General features: G+C 37.8%; 1 protein-coding gene across 10 annotated transcripts in view; it reads left to right on the forward strand.

The window, feature by feature from the left end:
- The window catches only part of LOC138692220 (uncharacterized), a 94,614-nt gene that overhangs the window by 64,534 nt on the left and 7,514 nt on the right, over positions 1–22,566 (forward strand). For 7 of the 10 annotated variants that reach the window (XM_069815338.1, XM_069815340.1, XM_069815337.1 and 4 more), the window contains one exon: positions 4,954–6,612. In XM_069815338.1, the coding sequence (XP_069671439.1) occupies positions 4,954–6,382 (1,429 nt within the window). In that variant the 3' untranslated portion in view covers positions 6,383–6,612. Of the gene's footprint in view, positions 1–1,782; positions 1,953–4,953; positions 6,613–16,363; positions 18,979–22,566 lie in introns of those variants that run through there. The other 3 variants (XM_069815342.1, XM_069815347.1, XM_069815348.1) reach the window with 3 other exon arrangements.

The raw sequence follows: 22,566 nt of genomic DNA on the forward strand, positions 1-22,566 counted from the left end.
CTCACAACACCCCAGAGACCAAGCGCCAATCACGTCAGTGGCATCATCCCTCATCATCCAGGAAACCGAGAAAATTCAAACAGACTCTCTCAACACAAAAGTTATGGCTACTGTCTTTTGGGATCGCAAAGGTGTTCTTTTGCTGGATTTCATGCCAAAAGGCACTACGATAAATGCAAATCGTTATTGTGAGACTTTACGAAAACTACGGCGAGCCATCCAAAACAAGAGACGAGGAATGCTTTCGAGAGGAGTTGTGCTTCTTCACGACAATGCCCGCCCGCACACTGCTGCTTCAACTCGAGAATTGCTGGATCAATTCGGTTGGGAAATCTTTGATCATCCGCCCTATAGTCCAGACCTTGCTCCTAGCGATTTTCACCTTTTCACTAAGCTGAAAGACTTTCTGGGTGGTACGCGTTTTGGAAGTGATGAAGAGTTGAAGAAGACAGTGAACACCTGGCTTAATGAACTGGCGGCAGAGGAGTATAACACGGGAATTCTAAAGCTAGTGAACAGATACGACAAATGTTTAAATGTAGGTGGTGATTATGTAGAGAAGTAAAGGAAGTTTCAGTTATGTAACAGACTTTGTTTTTTTCAAATAAATAAATATTTTTTTTTAATTATTACAACAAAACGGTCGTTATTTCCTGGATCCCCCTCGTATATTAATATCTTGGCCTTGCAAGCTACTATTAAAAGTATTTTAAGTGTTCGTAAAATATACCAGCAAGGAAGGCGTGTCTAGGAAGCCAAAGAAAAAGGGAAATAGGTTTGCATATTCCGATTACTTGACTTGGAGGTACCGTATCAGTAAATTAGAAGTTGGGTGGCATCCACTGGTTTTGAGCAAAATTATCAATTTACAGGGTTTTGTTTTTTTCCGAATGGGTACAGGCGCAGTCTATTGTCCCTAGTACCCTCAACAACTCAAGCTTCGTGACTATATACCAGACTGTACTACTATACTTGTTTTTTTGAAAGATGGGACATGAGTTAAGCGCCGAGCTTGGAACTACAGTGCTATGTTGCCAATTTGGACCACCATGCTGCCACCTGGTGGAAGCTATCAATTGACGTTAAGATGGCTGACGTTAAAACATTCATTGACAATTGATGCGAAGGTAAGAAAACAATACAAAAATCGACAGAGAATCAAACACGAAACGTACCAATGCTAACATTGTGTGCACACTAAATTTCGCCACGTGAGAACGGTAAGTTTGACAACTCAACCTTTGGAACCATAGCAACAGGCTTACCACGCTATGTGACATTGAGTTTTTTTTCCGACAGCAACGCTCCTGTCATGTCTCATCTTTAAATAAACGAAGTATAGCTCTAAAGATATGGTCACACGTCGCTACTTTTGGAGCGATGCAGTACAAAAAACTGCACAATTCTCGTACTGCGACGTGTGAACAACGGTGCAACCCGAAAAGTAGCGGCTGCCGAACCTGCTGCTTGCTACTTTTTTATGTTGCGCGCAGCTAAAAAGTAGCGACGTGTGAACAGGGTTCTCAGGGTTAATAATTTGTCGAAGTACGTGCAATGTCAATGTCGCCAATTCTCCGGTTTTCTCGCTAGGTCTGGGATTTTTCTGTGTTAGTTTAGCCGGTGAAATTTATGGGATGTGTATTGCTGGTACAGTAATTCAGGATTTTTTTTTACTGTAGCAGAATAATATAATTTTACGTTGACAGTGTAGCAATTTAGCAACTTCTGCACTCTCATAGCGGGTTTTTAAGAATTGAGTTGGCAGCAATGAGAACAGCTGTATTTAGTATTACAAGGCAAATAGCGCGGAATTATGGAAGCAGGCAGGAGTACAGGGAGAAAATGACCGTACTTGGTGAAGAACAAGGGACATCACAGCATAGACACTGATAACTTTGTCACAAGAGGAGGAAACTTCAACAGTCTGCGAAGTTTACCTACAATAAATTAAGGTGAGGAACTGCCCAACGTTACTGTACGGCGTACAGTATTTGAGGGTAATGTACGAAACTACGACTTCTGAAGCAAATAGTGCAATGTAAATCTCTCGAACTGATAACATCAATATCGTTGTAACATCAGCTAAAACAACGATGAGCTAATTCTCTTCGTACTTCTCACACACCTTGCATATACAAATCTGTAACAGGTTAGGTTTCGTTAGTTTAGACTTTTATTAGATATACTGTCAACTGCATCTCAACAAGAAATCACTTATAAAGTCAACGATTTTCATTTTCGAAATCCAAAGCTCTAGTTTTGATTTTGATTTTAATTTTAATGAATGGGAACAGTAGGCCTAATATCATGTTCATGGCGAGTTCGGCTAAACTAGCACAGATATAGAATAAGTTCTTTCGTAGTTCGCTAATACTCCTTCAATTGTTTTCCTGCTGTTTCTTTTGTCTTAGCGTGATACTTAGAAAATTTCACGATACTGTATACTGGATTTTTTTTTATGTAATGTTAGTTTCCCTTTTGGTGTTTCTGCACGGTAAGGTACAAATGTAGGTACCTAGGCCTATTTATATCCTTGGCTTCCTGTCGAATATCGCGTATCACAAAAAAATTGAGTGCCGGGTCCAATTTCAAACCGAAAATAAGGGGCGAAAGTTGATGTGAAAATGGAGGCGACGGAGGTATTGGGGAATTTGTCACAGGTTAGGGTTTTTGGTGCGTCTTGTATATACTCAGAATTCTCTATGAATGTGTCCCATCTTGTTTTCTGCGTTCGTTTGGTAACGCTATTGTAAAGATTTACTTAATAAGATTACAGCGATTGAGTTTTTGTGTATTAACGTTGTCATTACTGTTCTGTATAATCTATTGTAATCACGGATATACAAACAAAGTCATAGTATGAAAACTATGTAGGCTGTTTATATCTTTTTTTTTATGCAGCAAATTTTAATGGTTTAATTCTGTGTTACCTGGTGAACTACGGCTTTGTCGAGACGAGCATGTGCAATGTTGTGTATCTGCAACTGCAGCCCATTCTTTTTGCCGCTAAGTGTATATACAGGAGGAAACATAAGTAATGTCATTAATTTAGGAGGTTATTCTTTGAGTTATTTCAAACAACAAAGTTTAATACAATTTCGTTCGCTTTTGGTTCCTTTTCGATATAAAAATTGCTTCGTATGAAAAGCATATTTTGAGAAAGCCATTGATTTAATCCCTAATATGCTCAATCAATTTAAGAGAGCAGTGATAATAAGTGATTGAAAGGAGTTTTGTTTTGTCCCTCAAATGTTGAGAAAATTCATGTGAAGGAATGTAACTTTTCGTTCTAAAAGCAATTTGAAAATGTTACCTTTTTTTCGAATCAGATTTCTGTAATTACATTGAAAAGACAAAACTAAAATTCTGTTTCTAATTTATTACATAATACACTGCTGTCTTAAATTGACTGAGCATATTGGGAATTAAATCATATGTACATAAGTCCATGGGTTTGTCTCTCACTGCAAACCCAACATTCTCTAATATTTCCTATTATATGCTTTTCTCTTAGTCTCCGCATATGATCCACATATCTTAATGTCGTCTATCATCTGATGTCTTATTCTGACCCGAATTCTTTTCCTGTTCACCATTCCTTCCAGTGCATCCTTCAGTTTCAACATTATTCTTTTTTCACTCACTCTTTCCAACAGAACTTCATTTCTTATCCTGTCTGTCCACTTCACATGCTCCATTCTTGTCCATATTTACATTTCAGTGCTTTTATTCGTTTCTCTTCATTTTGATGCAATGTCCATGTTTCTGCCCATAATGCCACACTGCACACAAAGCACTTCACTAGTATCTTTATATTTAATTTTTCGCCTTTGATTTTTTTGGCGTTTCGTGGCATTCGAACTTCATAGTTGGTAGTACTTTTCTGGCAGTTTTCGTCCGCACTTTACCCCCAAAAATCACTAAAACACAAAACAAAACATAATAATTTATCACCTTATCAAATAAAATTCAATTCTCATTGATGTCTTCATCGCCAGCCACTTCACTTCCAGTATATGACACAGGCTTTAAGGCAATCTAAAGTTAAATCATGCAGGCAACAAAGAACTAAACTAACACTTTGTCGTACAGTCAACTTTGCATAAATAAACCACGTCTTTACACTAAATGAAATTCTCTTCGAACACTTATTACATCTTAACATCTACAGAAAATTCAGTAAATAATTCCTTTAAACCACAGAAAAACAGTTTTCTCCTCAACATTCAACACAATCCTTATTCACCAGCAAAAGAACTAAACCAAAATCGACACAAAATTTAATAAATAATTTCAGAACACGGTTTCCTTCCTTTCCCTCTTACTTCAAAATTCCAACCTTGTGCACACAAAATAAATTATTGGCACTGAAAAGTGGCTTTTCGTAAGATGATGATGTGCGTTCGACAAATGCAGACAAATCTACAATGTAACACCACTCACGTCAAACAACCAAGAACAACTGATAACGTCATTATCCATTAAAAATTAATGACAACTATAACCAATCAAATTAAAAGAAAATCACGGCGACACCTAGTATAAAAAACCTAGAACTAACATGTAAAAGTCACTAAAAGATCACTAACATTTAACTTTGAAATAAAAAAGTTGGTCATACTTACTATATTCAACCAAGTGCCCGTGTTCTATGAAATTACCCTTGCCCCAACTGGGAATCGAACCTGGGCCACCTGGTTTCGCAGCCAGAGGCGCTAACCGTTAATCCGCAGGTGTGGATTATGTATATATATTTTGCATATACACATCGTATTAGTAGGCGGCGAGTGGTCATATGCTTGTGTGGTGTATGGACAGGTCAACATGCTTCCCTATACAGATCTATACTGCTTCATCATCCACTGCTTAGCTTCCTCTGGTGGGTGCTCCCACTTGATGTAAAATATGAGCTATCGAAGCAGTAAATTACTTTCTTTTTTCTGTTTTGCACAGAGCTGTGTATAAAATGCCACTGTTCAACCAACCCATTCATCTGGAGAAGCTGTCGCTCCACAGCCTTGCCAAGTATCTGTCAGATATTTGTGTCCGGCTTATGATCTCTTGCCGCACTTCTTCAGCATCATTACCGGAGGCACTTGCAACATGCCAACGTTTGAGATGCGTCATCCATGATAAGATACCTTACTCTATGGCCAACCGTGTCACTTCTGAAGTCCTCGAATATTTGGGCAGTCGCTATGATGAGGTCAGTGACTGCATTGATCATTCCTCTTCGTGCAAGGACATTCTTCAACACTTTGTTAATGCAATACTCCATCCCCAGGTGACAGAACTTGATATTTTAGGTATACATATACTTATTGTGAATACTGTTTTAGATCACATTGACACACTCTCCCAGCTCAAAATTTTTAGGGCATGTGTAAAATGTGAGGAAAGTTATGATTCATTTAAACACTTACTCCTTCAGAATTTGCCGTCTTTGAAGAACTTGAAATGTTTTACTGTGCCACGATGGAGCAGTAATGAGATAATTAGAGTTCTTTTCAAATCTGCACCTGGATTAACACATCTTGATGTGAGTGAATCTAAAGGTGTCACAGACGAGAGCATTGATATCATTTTAACTTTCCCGTCTCTGCAAAGTTTGGATGTGTCCAAGACAGGGATATCAAAGAGCGGTTATAAATATCTGCTGGATAGGTCCAGAAGCTGTTTACATCTGCAAGACTTTGGATTGAATGTTGTGGACTCATCGGATATCCTGTCACTTCCTCATTGTTTTCAAGGTCTGCGTCGTCTCAGCTTAAATATGGGTTTTAATGATATATATTTGGACAATATTGCACAGCTGCTGCAAGGTGTAGAGGAGCTTAAACTTTCTGCATTCCGTGTGCCATCTTTACCATATTTTTCAACTCTAAAGGTTTTGATTCTGGACGTGCGTGAATTAGAAGACATGGGAGATTTGCCTAAAAGCTGTCCTTGTCTGGAGAAGCTTATGATTAACGCGTTTTTTTTAGAGTGCCGAGTATTCACAGGGAGTTTTACTCACCTGTGCAGGCTCAGTGTCTCGGTTTGTCATACAGACACTCGTAGTATCGATGCTTTGTTGTCTGCTGCCCCAAATCTTGTGACCTTTCACTTTAATAAGGAAGGGTCAAGTTTAATTTTCATTGCCGAGCTTCTCTGTGATACATTTGCGATTGACAGGTTAAAGAATTTGTCTATGTTCTCGGTGAATGGATGCATAGATTCTAAGGAATTATCATGTTTCATGCACAAGTGTTCCAGATTGACGACTTGTGAAACGTGTGGTGACGCTCGCGAGCTGATAAAAGTCTGGTACCAGGCCTGTGCAGGGTTGATAATTAATGAGGTCAAATGGTGTCGGATGCATTTGCATCATCATAGACTGTAAATTAAACTCAGAGAATGTAGAGCTAGCTCTGTCAGAATTTAAATCTTGATTGTGGCTGAGATTTTGAAGAGCGATGTAGTTTTTTAGTTTCTTGACTGATTAATAAAATGCAGCCTTTTTAATAATGTACAGTAGAACCCCGATTATCCGTCTCCCCTATTAACCGATTGGCGGATTATCCGACTGTCTTTTTCACGCTCTTTTTGTTTGTTTGGTTTTTTTTTGTGTTTTTTTTTTTTTTTTTTTTTTTTTTTTGCTACAGAACATATGAAGAACTTGAACTCTCACTTTGAGAGAGGAACAGAGATTAAGGGTGTTTGAGAATAAGGTTCTTAGGAAAATATTTGGGGCTAAGAGGGATGAAGTTACAGGAGAATGGAGAAAGTTACGCAACACAGAGCTGCACGCATTGTATTCTTCACCTGACATAATTAGGACCATAAAATTCAGACGTTTGAGATGGGCAGGACATGTAGCACGTATGGGCGAATCCAGAAATGCATATAGAGTGTTAGTTGGGAGGCCGGAGGGCAAAAGACCTTTGGGGAGGCGGAGACGTGGATGGGAAGATAATATTAAAATGGATTTGAGGGAGGTAGGATATGATGGTAGAGACTGGATTAATCTTGCTCAGGATAGGGACCAATGGCGGGCTTATGTGAGGGCGGCAATGAACCTCCGGGTTTCTTAAAAGCCAGTAAGTAAGTACAGAACATACGAAGTACTACTGTACGTTATAGTAGTACATATTTTTTCTAGAGTGTTATTACAAATCTTTACACTTACACAGTGTGGTCTACTGTTCAAGTTGCCTTATTGTACAGTACAACTTAAAGACAAAATGTATTTAATAAGTATCAAAAGAAAGGGTGTTCGTGCTAAGTATCGAAAAAAGTGCAAATACTTTAGTGGTTTGGGGAAAGAGAAACTGGCTCATCTTGCATCGGAATACGAAACTAATGTTACAACTGTGCTCGATTTAATAAGAACCAAGGATAAAATGTGTATTTTTTATTTTTATTTTGCTAGGTTATTTCACGACGCTTTATCAACATCTTAGGTTGAGATGAAGGTGGTAATGCCGGTGAAATGAGTCCGGGGTCCAGGACCGAAAGTTACCCAGCATTTGCTCATATTGGGTTGAGGGAAAACCCCGGAAAAAACCTCAACCAGGTAACTTGTCCCTAAACGGGAATCAAAACTGGGCCATCTGGTTTCGCGGCGAGACATGCTAGCCGTTACTCCACAGGTGTTTAGTAAAATGTGTGTAAAGTATGTAAATCTACATCATGAGACCTATACTATTCCAGTCTTTCCGCTGAAAGCCATTACAAGGAGTTTCCTTGCTCCTTAAAACACGTCATTGACAACCGAACTTAAATTAGTGAACTTGTGATTCACTATCTAGCGTGTTAAAGACAAGACCACGAAGGAAATTTCTAAAGTTCAATTATTATTCATTTAATTTACGAAAATATTTTACGATACGGATTATCCGATGTTTTCGGTTAACTGTTCATTCTATCCCTTTTATTACCACGGATAATAGAGGTTCTACCACAGTCTACTATATACAGTCGTGAAGCTTGAGGTGATTTTTTGCAAATCTCGTGATAAAGCGCTCCAAGCGGTTAGCAACTAGAAACAATAGACTGTCCACGGTCGACTTTGGATTTAGAGTGGACTGAGTCATATTTCCATCGAGTGCTAGGTCGTTGCGTATTTCGCATTGATGCTCGTGAAGAAAAATCCTTACATCTATTTCTTATTTTACTTCTAGATGCAAAAAGTGGTTAATAAACAGCAGGAGGGAAGATCTAATGACAAAGAATGAAGCATATCTTTATAATAATATAAATTTTTGCTCTCTTCATTTCGAAAACACACAATTTATGAATGAAAACAAAAATAAATTAGTCTGGAATGCAGTTCGAACTTTATTTGATGTTTCAAATAAACCTGTTCTGTTATTACCTGCAGCTGAGAAACAAAAGCTTTGCACTAATTCTACGTCAGTATCAGCTGATTCCTTGAATAATTGTACATTTTCAGACAACTTAGGCCTACTTTTTTTTCAAAGGATATGTTTTTATTTATAGCTGTTAATTTTGTTGCTATTTTTATTTTTTACTTTACTAGAGATGTAGAAAAGTAAGTCTGTTACAATAAAATTTATTCATCACGTTTTATTTCCAATTCTGGTGTGATTATTATTGCTTAACCTCATCCCACTTTGTTAACTACGTAAGCCTACACTACAGGTACCGGTACACGTAAGTTACTCCCATTAATTCATATTTCCATTATTATTGTTATTATATTATTGTTGTAAAGGGAAATGCAAATTAATATTTATTGGTTTCATAGTTCATTATCGCTATAATCTTGAATGAGTGAAGCGATTATAGTAAATTTCAGTTCGTTTTGCACAAACAAAAGTAATATTAACCTATTTCTTGCAGGTATCTTCGAGTTTATGGTGGAATTTAATATATTTCATTAAAATAATAAATTAACTTTAACCATTTAATATTTCAATAATGGAAGGAAGGTGTTAATTTTTCGAAAAGAACACGACAACGAAAGTGTAACATATTTTGTCATCTGCTAGGAGAGTTCTGTGATGATGAGGCGATAGTAGCGATCCTAGTGGTGGGCAACTACCCATGTTTGCATTTTTACTACATATTGAGCTTCGCGACTGTATATAGTAGACTGTGGTTCTACTGTAACTACATTTGATTCAACATTTCGTATAAGTTGTTATTTGAGAAGATTCACTTCTTCAGCTCTTGATCATTTTGCTTACGAACTTAAGTGAGCACTGACCAAACCAACTGTATAAGAGAACCTTCTCATTTGTGTTCAACATATGTTATTGCTGAAGATAAACCTGTAAGCAGTTGAGGAATTGTGAAGAACTTTTGTTCCAGTACAGATTGAGACATTTAGAAAATGCCATAATTTCAGCTCCAGCTTATTATATATGAAGAGTTGCAAGCCAAAGGTGACTAAGTCGTAAGGAAGAGGTTTGGAGATATTGAAGGGTAAAGGAAAGAAGTAATTGTTAAATCCATAGCAAGTTTTAGTATCCATACAACATTTATTTGGAACCTATGAGTGTCAAATTTAATATACAGTAAGAGAAATAGTAAATTCTTAATTAAGAAGTCTAGTTTTTAAGGCACTGAAAATGATAGTCATGTATGGCATAAAACAGAATGATATTTTATTTTCAAACTGAAGATGTTAAATATATCGGACATAAAAATAAACATATATTTTTTTTTCAAACTAAAATGAGTGTCACATTTGTTTTTTAGCATACAGTTGTTGAAAAAATAAATTTACTTATTTTATGAAAATGAAAGAAATATGAAGTTGACTGTTTCATTTGAATTTATAAATAATAAATAAATAATAAATATCTTCATTGTTGTCACATCTAAGTTTTCTATAAAATTCATGATGAACAGGGAATGTAGCGACACAAATACATCAGATTTTTAAGGGAGGCCTGCCTGGAGCGAAATAAAAAATAGGTTGCAGCCGCCAAATTACTCTTCAAGGAACGACCACTCATATAAATTGAGGGAAAGAAGACAGAGGACGGACACTGGAAAGTTTTCTTTTCTCAATCGTACTATCAGGGACTGGAATGCTTTACCTGCAGACTTACTAAAGGCTTTACCAATAACTAAAAATGTATTTAAAAATAGACTTAAAGACTTTACTAATAGACGGTAGTATATTATACTTACTAGTTCAAGGGTGTAATTGGTATCTTGTTATTTGAAGTGTTCTATCAGTGAGGAAGTGTGTTGTGCCAGTGAAGTCTATTGTGTAAGTGAAGTGTGTTGGTGTCAGTGAAGTGGCTGTGCAAAGTATTTGAACAGTGAAATGGTTAGAAGTGTTAGTGAAATCAGGTAGAATCAGTGCAGTGAGTGAGTTGACAGCGAAATAAGTGTAGTGCCGAAAGGTACTTGTGCAGATATGAACCTGTCACACTCGTGGGTCTTAGTTCGAGCTTAGCGTTAAGCTGCAAATTAGATTTACTTTAAATGTTATTTTAAGTGACCATGCTTCATTTTAATTTAGGATGCTCCTTGTTATTATTATTTTATTATTATTATTATTATTATTATTATTATTATTTGTGTTTATTATTAATTGTCATTATTGAGTGTAATGAACAGTGGTGTGTATTATGCAAATCAAGATTTCAGGTTTGTTATAGGTGTTCGTTAACAGAAAACCACAATTTAAGTCACACAGAGTTAGTGTGCACTCAATGTTGGTTGCTTGATGGTTGTCAGCCCATTTTGAGGTCTGTGGATGTAGAGGGGAAAATTGGATCAGTGTCTGCTAGAGTTCCCGGGCAGCTCAGTTGGGAGAGCGTTGGTACGTTTAACCAAGGTCCTGGGTTCGATGCCCGGCCCCGGAACAATTTTTCCCTTGAAATTATTCAAATCAACTTTACAGGGAGTTATACCTGAAATCTTGATTTGCACGAGGAAAATTGTTTTGAAATTTTTTGTTTGATATATTTAAGAGAATAATGGCCTAAAATGAAGGCATTACTTACGGTTTTGCCTGTATAATTACACACACATACATTTACGGTTCGACCAGCCTCATGGTCTAGTGGTCAGAGCTTCTGGCTATAGTTCATGAGGTCCCGGGTTCGATTCCCGGTAAGAGCACCGGAATTTTTCCTTAAAGGGGATTATTCCTGTAGGTTAAGTTTAGATTTAAGACCTCTCCTGGCACCACATAATCATAATCATCCTATCAAATCATCGGGGTAATGTAACTCCGCCTTCCAGGCGCCCCAACCTCAGAAGTGGGTTACAATTAAGCCACGGCCAGGAGAGAAGACCATAAATGTCGAAAAGACAACCTGGTGGCATTGGATAAAAAAAAAACATTTACAGTTCACGCTGTATTCTGATCAATGAAATGGCTGCATTTACAAGAAGGAAGGTAGATTCTTCCAAAAATTGTGTTGAGAGAGTTAAGAAATTTTACTCTCTTCCACTTCAAAAAACCTTACTTTACTCTGGCTACAAAATTTCAGCTACCTCTGAAAATGTCTGACTTCAGTGGTGTAGAATTAATTACTCCAGATGTTACAAGACAGCTGGCTGCAAAATAGTTCAAACTTAGTTATTCCAGTGATATAAATATCCGATGAAAAACATATATAATAGCATGCACAATGGATTATACATGTATACAGGAGATTGAATTTGATCTCATAGAGTTAGGAGCTATTACAACAGATTTTATAACTTATTACCAATTCTGGAATTGTAAGGCCAACAAAAATGGCTTACTACTAAATATAACAAGTTTGCTCCTTTCAAAGTGGCATGAGGTTGGTCATCTAAAAAAGGACATTTCGTAACGTTACTAAAATTTTTCAAAGGCTACTTTTAATCACGCTAGTAACTGCCGCCTTACGAAAGTTGCTGACTCCAAACTGGTAGAAATTCGACCTGTTACAAATCTGTGCTAATTCCAAACTGATACAAACTTGATTAGGCCTACACTAAATTATTACAAAAATTTGATCACTAAGACGTTATAAAAATTAATCACTACAGTATGGTACAAAATTTACACACTCCAAGACTTTACAAATAATTGATCATTCCAAGTAAAACTTGACCACTCAAACACTGCAAACTTGACTACTCCAAAAAGACTTCTTCACAGTTGATCACACCGATTTGCTCACTCCAAGACTGCTTCGAGATACGCTCAAAATAGGTAAAATAGGTAACAGGTAAAATATGTCTGTAAGAAAACTTTCTCAATCTTGCATTCACTGAAAAGACTGAAAAATTTATTTCCTCCTAAACTGAAACAGATCTTGATACAGACCCTGGTGATGCCTTACTTTGACTATTGCGACATTTTGTATAGTGATCTTAGTGTTGAATTGTCACTGAGGCTTCAGCGTGTTCATAATGCTTGTGTTCGTTTCATTTTTAACAGCCGTCACTATGATCATGTCTCCGAGTATTTCTTTCAATTATCTTGGCTTCGTTTATGGGAGAGACATTCAGTTCATTCACTCTGTTTGCTGTATCAGATTTTAAATAATTCCACACCTATTTACCTAGTTCCTCGCTTCACACTTTTAGCATCCCACCACAACCGTGATACGCGTTCACAGCATAACCATATCCTATCAATTCCATTCCATCAAACATTTCTCTACTCTGCTTCCTTCACAATACACGCAGCTCGTTCCTGGAATTCCTTGTCACAGGAAATCAGGAGCAGTCGGAGTCTAAAATCTTTTAAGTACACTCTACTTAGAAATGTTTTTAATGAACAGAACTAGACTCTTGCAGAAGTTTCTAAATAGTCTTAAATGACCAACTTGCTATTTTTGTTCTCCTCTCTCTTCTTCTTTTTTTTCTTTTCTTTTTTTTATATTATCTTGATATATTACTTAATCATTTGTTTCCCTCTACACTAGCCAGTCTCTGGGAACACAATCTCCATTCTTGAGTTTTAAAAATAATACAGTAAAGGCTCTTGTTCCGTCACTTAGAAGGTTATTAGGTAGGTTGGGGATACTTTTTCGAACAACACATTCAATGACACAATTTGTCTGCTACATTTTAGTTTTCCAAGGTCGCATGTTACTTGCCATGACTCAGAGTTAGGAACTGGTGTGGGTAAATTTGTTCACTTGTTCATATTAACACATCATTTTTACTATTGTTTGCTTGTTCTGATTCAATACTACTGTTACAAGAATTTTTTCTAAACAGCCACAACCATCAGTATTCACTTCTAAGCATGAACTGTCTTCATTTTTGACAACCTGAACAGACGGGCTTGGTTTATTTTCTGCACCTTCACTAGCAACTCTCAATTTCGCACCAACTTCAAACAAAATGAAGGAAATAAAAATGTATTCAGAGTAATAATGTGTCAAGAAAGACTCAGTAACCTTGGCCTCCTTGGTCTGGAGAGCGATCTTGCTAGGTCTTTAAATTTTGATGATATGATTGATGATTGTGCATCAATGAAGTCAAGGAGAGTTGTTTGTTGATGTTGACCTGCAAGTCAGAAATTACAGGTGTTTAAGAATAGTATTTTATGAAAACGAAACGAAACAAAACAAACGACAACGAAAAGACGAAAGTTTCTTCACGAAACATGCTACATAGGCCCTACTGAAAAGGAAGCGTAATATTGTGCTAATATGAAGTTTTTCTAAAAGTTTTCAATGTAACAAAAGTATATATTTTTAGATTCGTATCTGTGTGTGGGGTTATCTTTTATTTGTTTTGCAAATAATTATTATCCTCAGAACAATTGGTAACTCAGCATATCAATAACAACCTCATAAAATTACTTACAAAAAACACTCCCAAAAATAATATACACTTATGAAAAAAATAAATAAATAAATAAAAAATTATTTGATTAACAATATTTTCACCATTACAATTACACATATAAAAACTAAATATAAACATTTACATAAAGATAAATAATTTTACAGAAGGAAAAGTTCGTCCAAAGGGCTGGACTCTGGAAGAGTACCCAAAACGCTCATTGCATTTCCGCGTTTAATAGCAATACTTAAACGTTGACGCAAATAAGTAGTGCAACGGCGATCACCAGTAATGGAGATCAAAATTTGGCCGATTTGAGATACCAAAACTTTAGCGTCATGACTCCAAGGACCAAAGGTCTAAAAGATGAGCATATTTATTGACTTTCTTCTTCACGGCTAATTCAGCACCAGATGCTGTGCATCTGGAGGTATTCGGTGAGATGGAGCTAGAGTGTCAATGCAAGTGGAGTCCCAAATTAAAGATTTTCCTCTAGACCATGGAATTAAAGTCAGATCTTCAAGTCATTTACCATCTGCGTGACTAATACCTGATGGTTCCAAAAGAGACAGGATGCCACAAGAAGTCAGAGATCTTTTAATGATATCATTGAGTGATGTATGTTTGGGAATGCGACCCTTGCTCCTCGCACAGCTGAGTGCATGATGACCGTAAATATCAGCAATTCTCCCGCAAATACATTGGTGTGGCTGGCAGAGTTTACAACCAAGGCGTAAAGCCACTGCGATTTTAAAGGATGTACTATCTATTAGGGTGCCGTTGTGAGGAGAAGGTAATGCGTATAACCAAGCTCCAGACTCACTCTCTTGAAGGGCTAGGAGATGTGCAATGTCTTGTTCGGATGTGAAAGAAGAAAGGAGTTTATCTAAAATTTTTTGGGAAAAGATAACGTCCCACTGTTTTTGAAAGTCAGGATGGGCAGGAGAATGAGTGGTTTGTGAGGAAGTATACCAACTTGTCAGAGCATCACGCACATGACAGACTTCAGCTGCATCACTGTATTGGCCCGAGCACAATATTGCACAGAGGTCCAAAAACCCTGTCGGCAGCCCTGGTGGTCATATGTTGGTATCCACACCTGTGGAGTAACGGTCAGCACGTCTGGCTGCGAAACCAGGTGGCCCGGGTTCGAATCCCAGTTGGGGCAAGTTACCTGGTTGAGGTTTTTTCCGGGGTTTTCCCTCAACCCAATACGAACAAATGCTGGGTAACTTTCGGTGCTGGACCCCAGACTCATTTCACCGGCATTATCACCTTCATATCATTCAGACGCTAAATAACCTAGATGTTGATACAGCGCCATAAAATAACCCAATAACCATATGTTGGTTTTTGCGTATGGACAAATCTGTACATGCTTTCCTATGCAGATCCATCCATCTCTGCACCATCCACTGTTTATATATATTATTTTAATGTACCGAAGCACATATGATATTTCCATGCAGATATTCTGCGTCATCATACGATGAAAGAGTAATGGAACGGAGAAAAATTCTCTCCGGCGCCAGGATTTGAACCCGGCTCTATGTGCTGATGCTTTAACCACTAAGCCACACCGGATACCACCCCGGCGTCGGACAGAATCGTCTCAGATTAAGCTCCAATGCTTGGGTTCCCTCTAGTGGCCGCCCTCTGCACTACGTCATAGATGTCTATGAACGTAGGACCGAAGTCCACACATGTGCTGAGGTGCACTCGTTATGAGTGACTAGTTGGCCGGGGTCCGACAGAATAAGCGCCGTCTTAAATCACGAAGTGATTTACGCATATCATATATATTATTTTAATGTGCCGAAGTACATATGATATTTCCATGCAGATATTCTGCGTCATCATACAATGAAAGAGTAATGGAACGGAGAAAAATTCTCTCTGCCGCCGGGATTTGAACCCGGGTTTTCAGCTCTACGTGCTGATGCTTTATCCACTAAGCCACACCGGATACCACCCCGGCTTCGGACAGAATCATCTCAGATTAACCTCCAACTCTTGGGTTCCCTCTAGTGGCCGCCCTCTGCACTACGTCATAGATGTCTATGAATGTAGGACCGAAGTCCACACATGTGCTGAGGTGCACTCGTTATGAGTGACTAGTTGGCCAGGATCCGAAGGAATAAGCGCTGTCTTAAATCACGAAGTGATTTACGCATATCGTATATATTATTATAATGTACCGAAGTACGTATGATATTTCCATGCAGATATTCTGCGTCATCATACGATGAAAGAGTAATGGAACGGAGAAAAATTCTCTCCGGCGCCAGGATTTGAACCCGGGTTTTCAGCTCTATGTGCTGATGCTTTATCCACTAAGCCACACCGGATGCCACCCCAGCGTCGGACAGAATCGTCTCAGATTTTTCTCCGTTCCATTACTCTTTCATCCACTGTTTAGCTTCCTCACGTACCCGTTCCCCACTGACACAACATAACAACCTGGAACCAATCTGCATAGGAGTACCCTGCATGAGGGAGTGCGATTAACTTGAAATAAATGTATAATGCTAATTAAATTTGTTTTACCCTGTCAAAATGCACTTTACAATACGAGTTATTGAAACAGTACACTCCTTTTTTTTCCTTTTGTTTTGCACAGAGCTGTGTATAAAATGCCACTGTTCAACCAACCCCTTCGTCTGGAGAAGCTGTCGCTCCACAGCCTTGTCAAGTATCTGTCAGATACTTGTGTCTGCCTTGTGAACTCTTGCCGCACTTCTTCAGCATCATTACAGGAGGCACTTGCAACATGCCAACGTTTGAGCTGCATCATCCATGATAAGATACCTCATTGTATGGCCAACCGTATCACTAATGAAGCCCTCGAATATTTAAGCTGTCACTACAATGTCATGAAGGACTCCATTAATCATTCCTCTTCAAGCAAGAATATCCTTCAACACTTTGTTAATGCAATACTACACCCCCAGGTTACAGAACTTGATATTGTAGCCGTACGAATGGTTTTTGTGAATGCTGCCTTAAATCAAATTGAAACACTCTCCCAGCTCAAAATTTTTAGAGCTTGTTTAGGTAATGGAGAAGGGCTTGATTTATTTGAACAGTTACTCCTTGAGCATTTGCCCTCTTTGAAGAACTTGAAGCGTTTTACTCTGTCGCGATGGAGCAGTAATGAAATAATTAGTGTTCTTTCCAAATCTGCACCTGGATTAACACACCTTGACGTGGGTGAATCTGAAGATGTCACAGACAAGAGCATTGATGTCATTTTAAAATTCGCGTATCTGCAAAGTCTGAATGTGTCCAATACAGGGATATCAGACCATGGTTATAAACGTCTCCTGGATAGGTCCAGAAGCTGTTTACATCTGCAAGACTTCGGATTGAATTTTGTGGACTCATCGCATATCCTGTCACTTCCTGATCGCTTTCAAGGTCTGCGTCGTCTCAGCTTAAATGTGGGTAATTTAGAGATAAATTTGGACGATATTGCAGAGCTGCTGCAAGGTTTAGAGGAGCTTAAACTTTGTGCATCCCATGTGCCAGCTTTACCGTATTTTTCAACTCTAAAGGTTTTGGTACTGGACGTGTGTAAATTAGACATACAAGACTTGCCTACTAGCTGTCCTTGTCTGGAGAAGCTTATAGTCAAGACAATTAGTTTATATTGCTCGGCATTCAAAGAGTCCTTTACCCACCTGAACAACCTCAGTGTGTGGGTTGGTTTCACAGATTCTCGTAGTATCGATGCTTTGTTGTCTGCTGCCCCGAATCTTGTGGCTTTTCACTTTAATACGGGGGATTCACGTGACATTATTGCAATTGTCAAGCTTTTCAGTAAATCTCTTAAGCTTAACTGGTTAGAGAATTTGTCTGTATTCTCAGTGAATGGATCCATAGATCTTAAGACTTTATCACTTGTTACACACAGGTGTTCCAGATTGACAACTTGTAATGTGTGTGTTGAGAATCGTGAGTTCATGAGAAATTGGTACTGGAATTTTACTGGTGTGAAGATTTATGAGGTTAAATGGTGTTGGATGCATTTGCATCATCTCAGACTCTAAATTAAACTCAAAGGGTCGTTTTCATAGACATTTTTAGCGTGGGCTTCTGGTGGATGATCAGCGTTTTTCGTATTCATAAACCAGTGTTAGCGATAGGATATGATTTGAATTCTGTACTAGTAACCAGTGGATAGCCGGGGCTAGCTTAGTACGCTCGTAGCGCGTACTGTGAAATGTCTATGAATAACACCCAAAGATAGTAGAGCTAGCTCTCTCAGAATTTAAATCTTGATTGTGACCGAGGGTTCTTAACAGATTAATAAAATGTAATTTTTTTACTCGTAATAATTTGAAACTACATTTCGTTTTACATCTGGGATAAGTTGTTATTTGAGAAGATTCACTTCTTCAGCTTTGATCATTTTGCTTACAAACTGAAATGAGCACATGACCAAACCAACCGTAGAGGTGAAACATCTAAGTTTGATACGACAACTATTATTGTTGAAGATAAACCTGTAAGCATTTATGTAATTTTGAAGAAATTATCTTTCAGTACAGAGACACTTTAAGAAAAAAGGCATAATTTCAGCTCAAGCATATCATATATACGAAATGTGGTCTATTTCAGTTAAATACTTTTGGAGTGCAGTAGATTTATGATTTTCGTGTAATATTCCCATACATCTGCAGTGCTATAAGAGAGGGTTTGTAGTGAATTATGAACATGGAACTGGAACTTTATTTAACATCTATATATATATATAATTTGAACTGGTAATGGAAATTACGGGAAAACGGCTGGACGGATTTTAATAAATGACCCCCCATTTTGAAGCTTGGAATTCAAAGTTTTTCGAAAAAATAGTAGTCTTCAGTGAAATGTCAATTTTTTAACATAATTTTCCTATTTTCCAAAATCCATCTGTCGTCAGTTTTGAAAACTAGTTAATAGCATTCACGGCCGACTTGATATAACCTTCGCTTTTTTTTTTTTTTTGTAAAGGAGAAGCAAAGCGAGCATCAAGTCGGCCGTGTTGCATTACAGAATAAAACAAAACACATACTACAGTAAATAATATTACACGAAGACCATGATCTGCAAGAATGCTGACATATTTAGAGCTCAAATTAAATTGGTTATAAAAAACTTAACTTACTAAAAATAATTTACAGGTTCGATTCTGTGGTGTGTAATTTTCTGGGTACAGCTGTGTATTTGATATTAAAAACTACAAAACTTGAGGTGGTTTGATGACATTATAACCATTAGAAATGAAATAGTATTGTAGTTAATGCCATGATGCGACTATTTTTCATTAATTATACATATTAATGCTATATTCATGATATGAAAGTGAAACTTTTGGGGTTATATATAGTATATGTTACTGAAAGCTATAAAAATTACGTAAGATAATAATATTATTAAAAATCAAATATTTTTGTAATTATTAATCAAGCGGGGTTGGGTCTTTTTCATATATTTAATGGCGGTGTGGTATAGATATTTATATGCGTGGTTCTCTTCGGTATTGGCTCGAGAGAGAGTATCTTTCATTGTTATGGAAGCAAATAACTTTACGAATGTGTGGTCTTCTTCATTGAAAATAAATCTGAAAAATGTTTATTTGAACATCTAATGAACTTAGTTTGCAGCATTTGCTGCACAAGCCACTAGTGTTACTGTATTTACATTTTAATATTCTTGTTTAACTTATTCATTGCTATAGTACATATCTCAAGGGGATTGTGGTATTAGATATAATAGTTTAGATACCTATGTATTGTGTTAAAGTTTTTGTGACATGAACTGATTTATGCCATGTTAATTATTATATTCTGCACTAACATCTTGGTCTAAGGCGTCATGTCTTGGACTAGCCTTGTGGAATGAGGGCTAGTTCGAGTCTTGATGGGGGAAGAAATTTTCTCCTGATATTTCGTCCAGTGTTTCGAAGTAATCTGGAGAGAATATTGAAAGAATTAAGTTGAAGATGAACATTTAATGAAGATAATGCAGAATTTGGTCTCCACAGTGCACCTTGTTGAATGTCAGCTTCACTACATACCTACTTACGGCTTTTAAGGAACCCAGACGTTCATTGCCGCCCTCGTGTAAGCCTGCCATTGGTCCCTATCCTGTGCAAGATTAATCCATTCTCTATCATCTCTCACCTCCCTCAAATCCATTTTAATATTATCCCCCCATCTACGTCTCGGCCTCCCCTAAAGGCCGTTTTTCCTCTGTCCTCGTAACTAACACACTATATACGTATTTCTGGATTCGCCCATACGTGATACATGCCCTGCCTACGTGTGTGTGCTTGTGTGTGTGTTTTTTTTTTCATGTGTTGATGTATAACTGCATGCCCTATTACGAATGTAATACTGTACTACTTGCATGAAGCCTATTCCAAATTTGCAAATTGTTTTGATTGTTAATTGTTTTCCTCCTTAGATCACTCTTATTTGGTGTCACTTTTGTTGTTTATAGCTTGTATTATAGATGAAAGAGTAATGGAACGGAGAAAAATTCTTTCCGGCACCGGGATTTGAACCCGGGTTTTCAGCTCTACGTGCTGATGCTTTATCCACTAAGCCACACCAGATACAACTCCGATGCCGGTTAGAATTGTCTCAGATTAAGCTCCAACTCTTGGGTTCCCGCTAGTGGCCGCCCTCTGCACTACGTCATAGATGTCTATGAACGCAGGACCGAAGTCCACACATGTGCTGAGGTGCACTCGATGTGAGTGACTAGTTGGCCGGGATCCGACGGAATGAGCGCCGTCTTAAATCACGAAGTGATTTACGCATATCATATATATTATTTTATTTTAATGTACCGAAGTACATATGATATTTCCATGCAGATATTCTGCGTCATCATAGGATGAAAGAGTAATGGAACGGAGACGATTCTAACTGGCGTCGGAGTTGTATCCGGTGTGGCTTAGTGGATAAAGCATCAGCACGTAGAGCTGAAAACCCGGGTTCAAATCCCGGCGCCGGAAAGAATTTTTCTCCGTTCCATTACTCTTTCATCGTATGATGACGCAGAATATCTGCATGGAAATATCATATGTACTTCGGTACATTAAAATAAAATAATATATTGTATTATAGAATTTGCTACTTTCACTGTCAGTTTGAGCTTGATCTAATTTGTAATTGCTAGCATGTTAAAATTTTAACCTATTTACAAGTTTTGCAATTTCACTGTCACTTTAAGCTTGATGTTTCACAGAATTGTGAAGTCTATACAGCAGACGAAGGTCGAAAATATTTGGAGGTAGTTGGAGGCCAGTGCTTTGCACATTGTTGGCCACTTGCCTCCTGCTTCTTGAATTTTTCTTATCATGTCATTCCTCTGTCTGGTCACTATGCTACAATCAAATATTACGTGATTGACTGTTCCTGGGGGGGGGGGGGGGGTTTGTGTGTGTGTGTGTGTGTGTGTGTGTGTGTGTGTGTGTGTGTGTGTGTGTGTGTGTGTGTGCGCGCGCGCGCTTTTCTTTTGGTGAAACAGAATGCACTTTATTGTTGAATTTTCTATTATACAAACTAAAGATGTGTTAATAATATTTTGTTTTTTCCTGAACTCTGCTTAAACCTTGAAAGTCTTAAAGTTGGCGGAAAGGAGGTAAAATAAACAAAATTCCCTTCCACGGGACAATAATTATTTCCCCGGCCAGAATAGTACATTGTGCACAGAGTTCCACCAGCTTTCTCTCCAGAAAAAAAAGGACTTTGTATATTATATGTGCAGTGTTTTTTTTTTCTAGTGGAATGCTCTGGAACAGCATTCTGGCAGCTTTTTGTTGTATTTTTCATTTATACACTGACGGATCCTTGATCTCCAGAGAACAAGGTGCCGGTGCAGGTGTTACGTGCTGTCTCTTCTCACTTTATAGATCATTTGGATATGGAACAACAAGTTTGCAATAAGTGAAAGTCTCAGGAATGTTCTATGCCACGTCAATAAATTTAAAAATGCAGTTATATTGTCAGACTCCAAAGCAGCTATTCTATCAATAGTCTCTAAACACACTTTCATCTCAAACAGCAGAAATAACTAAAATGCTCTCTGAATTAATATCACTCAATAAAAGAATTGTATTCCAATGGATACCATCCCACTGTGGAATCCTGGGAAATGAGAATGCGGATGCTTTAGCAAAGAAGGGCAGCACTGCTACTTACAGACCTGTTACTAAATCTACGTATTACTCTGTGAAAAGATTTATTAAATCTACATACTTAGACTTCAACAAACAAAATTTGATAACACAATCTCAAGGGAAAAAATGGAACTCTCTGCATCATAATCCACAGTTGATTCCCCATTTACCACGAAAATCGTCTGTAGCTGCATTTAGAGTGGCAACAGGCCATGATTGTTTGGCCAAACACCTGCATAGAATTGGAATATATCAGTCCCCTAACTGCCTATTATGCAACTCAAACCAAGAAATGGATTCGGAACATCTCAAAATCTGTGCTTCAGTGGCTGGCCATGGTAATATCTTTGAAAAATATTGGAGTGCAAGAGGTCAAATGACTTTATTGCCTGGCATTAGAAAATAACAACATAATTCTGTTTCTTTTAATTCTGCTTAGAACTTGAAAGTCTTAAAGCAGTGGTCATCAACTCGATGCCCTGTGACATCATCTCAGGCAGCTCTGAAGCCCGCTGTGCTCGTGTTTCTCTGCCGGGGCACAGCGGAGGCTTGCGATGGTGGCTGCTTTTTCGTGATAATAAATGTTTCTCATTCTGATCAAATTAAACTTGAAGTAATGTGAATAATGCCCAATACTAATATTTACATTT

This window comes from Periplaneta americana, chromosome 16 (assembly GCF_040183065.1).
Source record: "Periplaneta americana isolate PAMFEO1 chromosome 16, P.americana_PAMFEO1_priV1, whole genome shotgun sequence".
Classification (NCBI taxonomy): Eukaryota; Metazoa; Arthropoda; class Insecta; order Blattodea; family Blattidae; genus Periplaneta; species Periplaneta americana.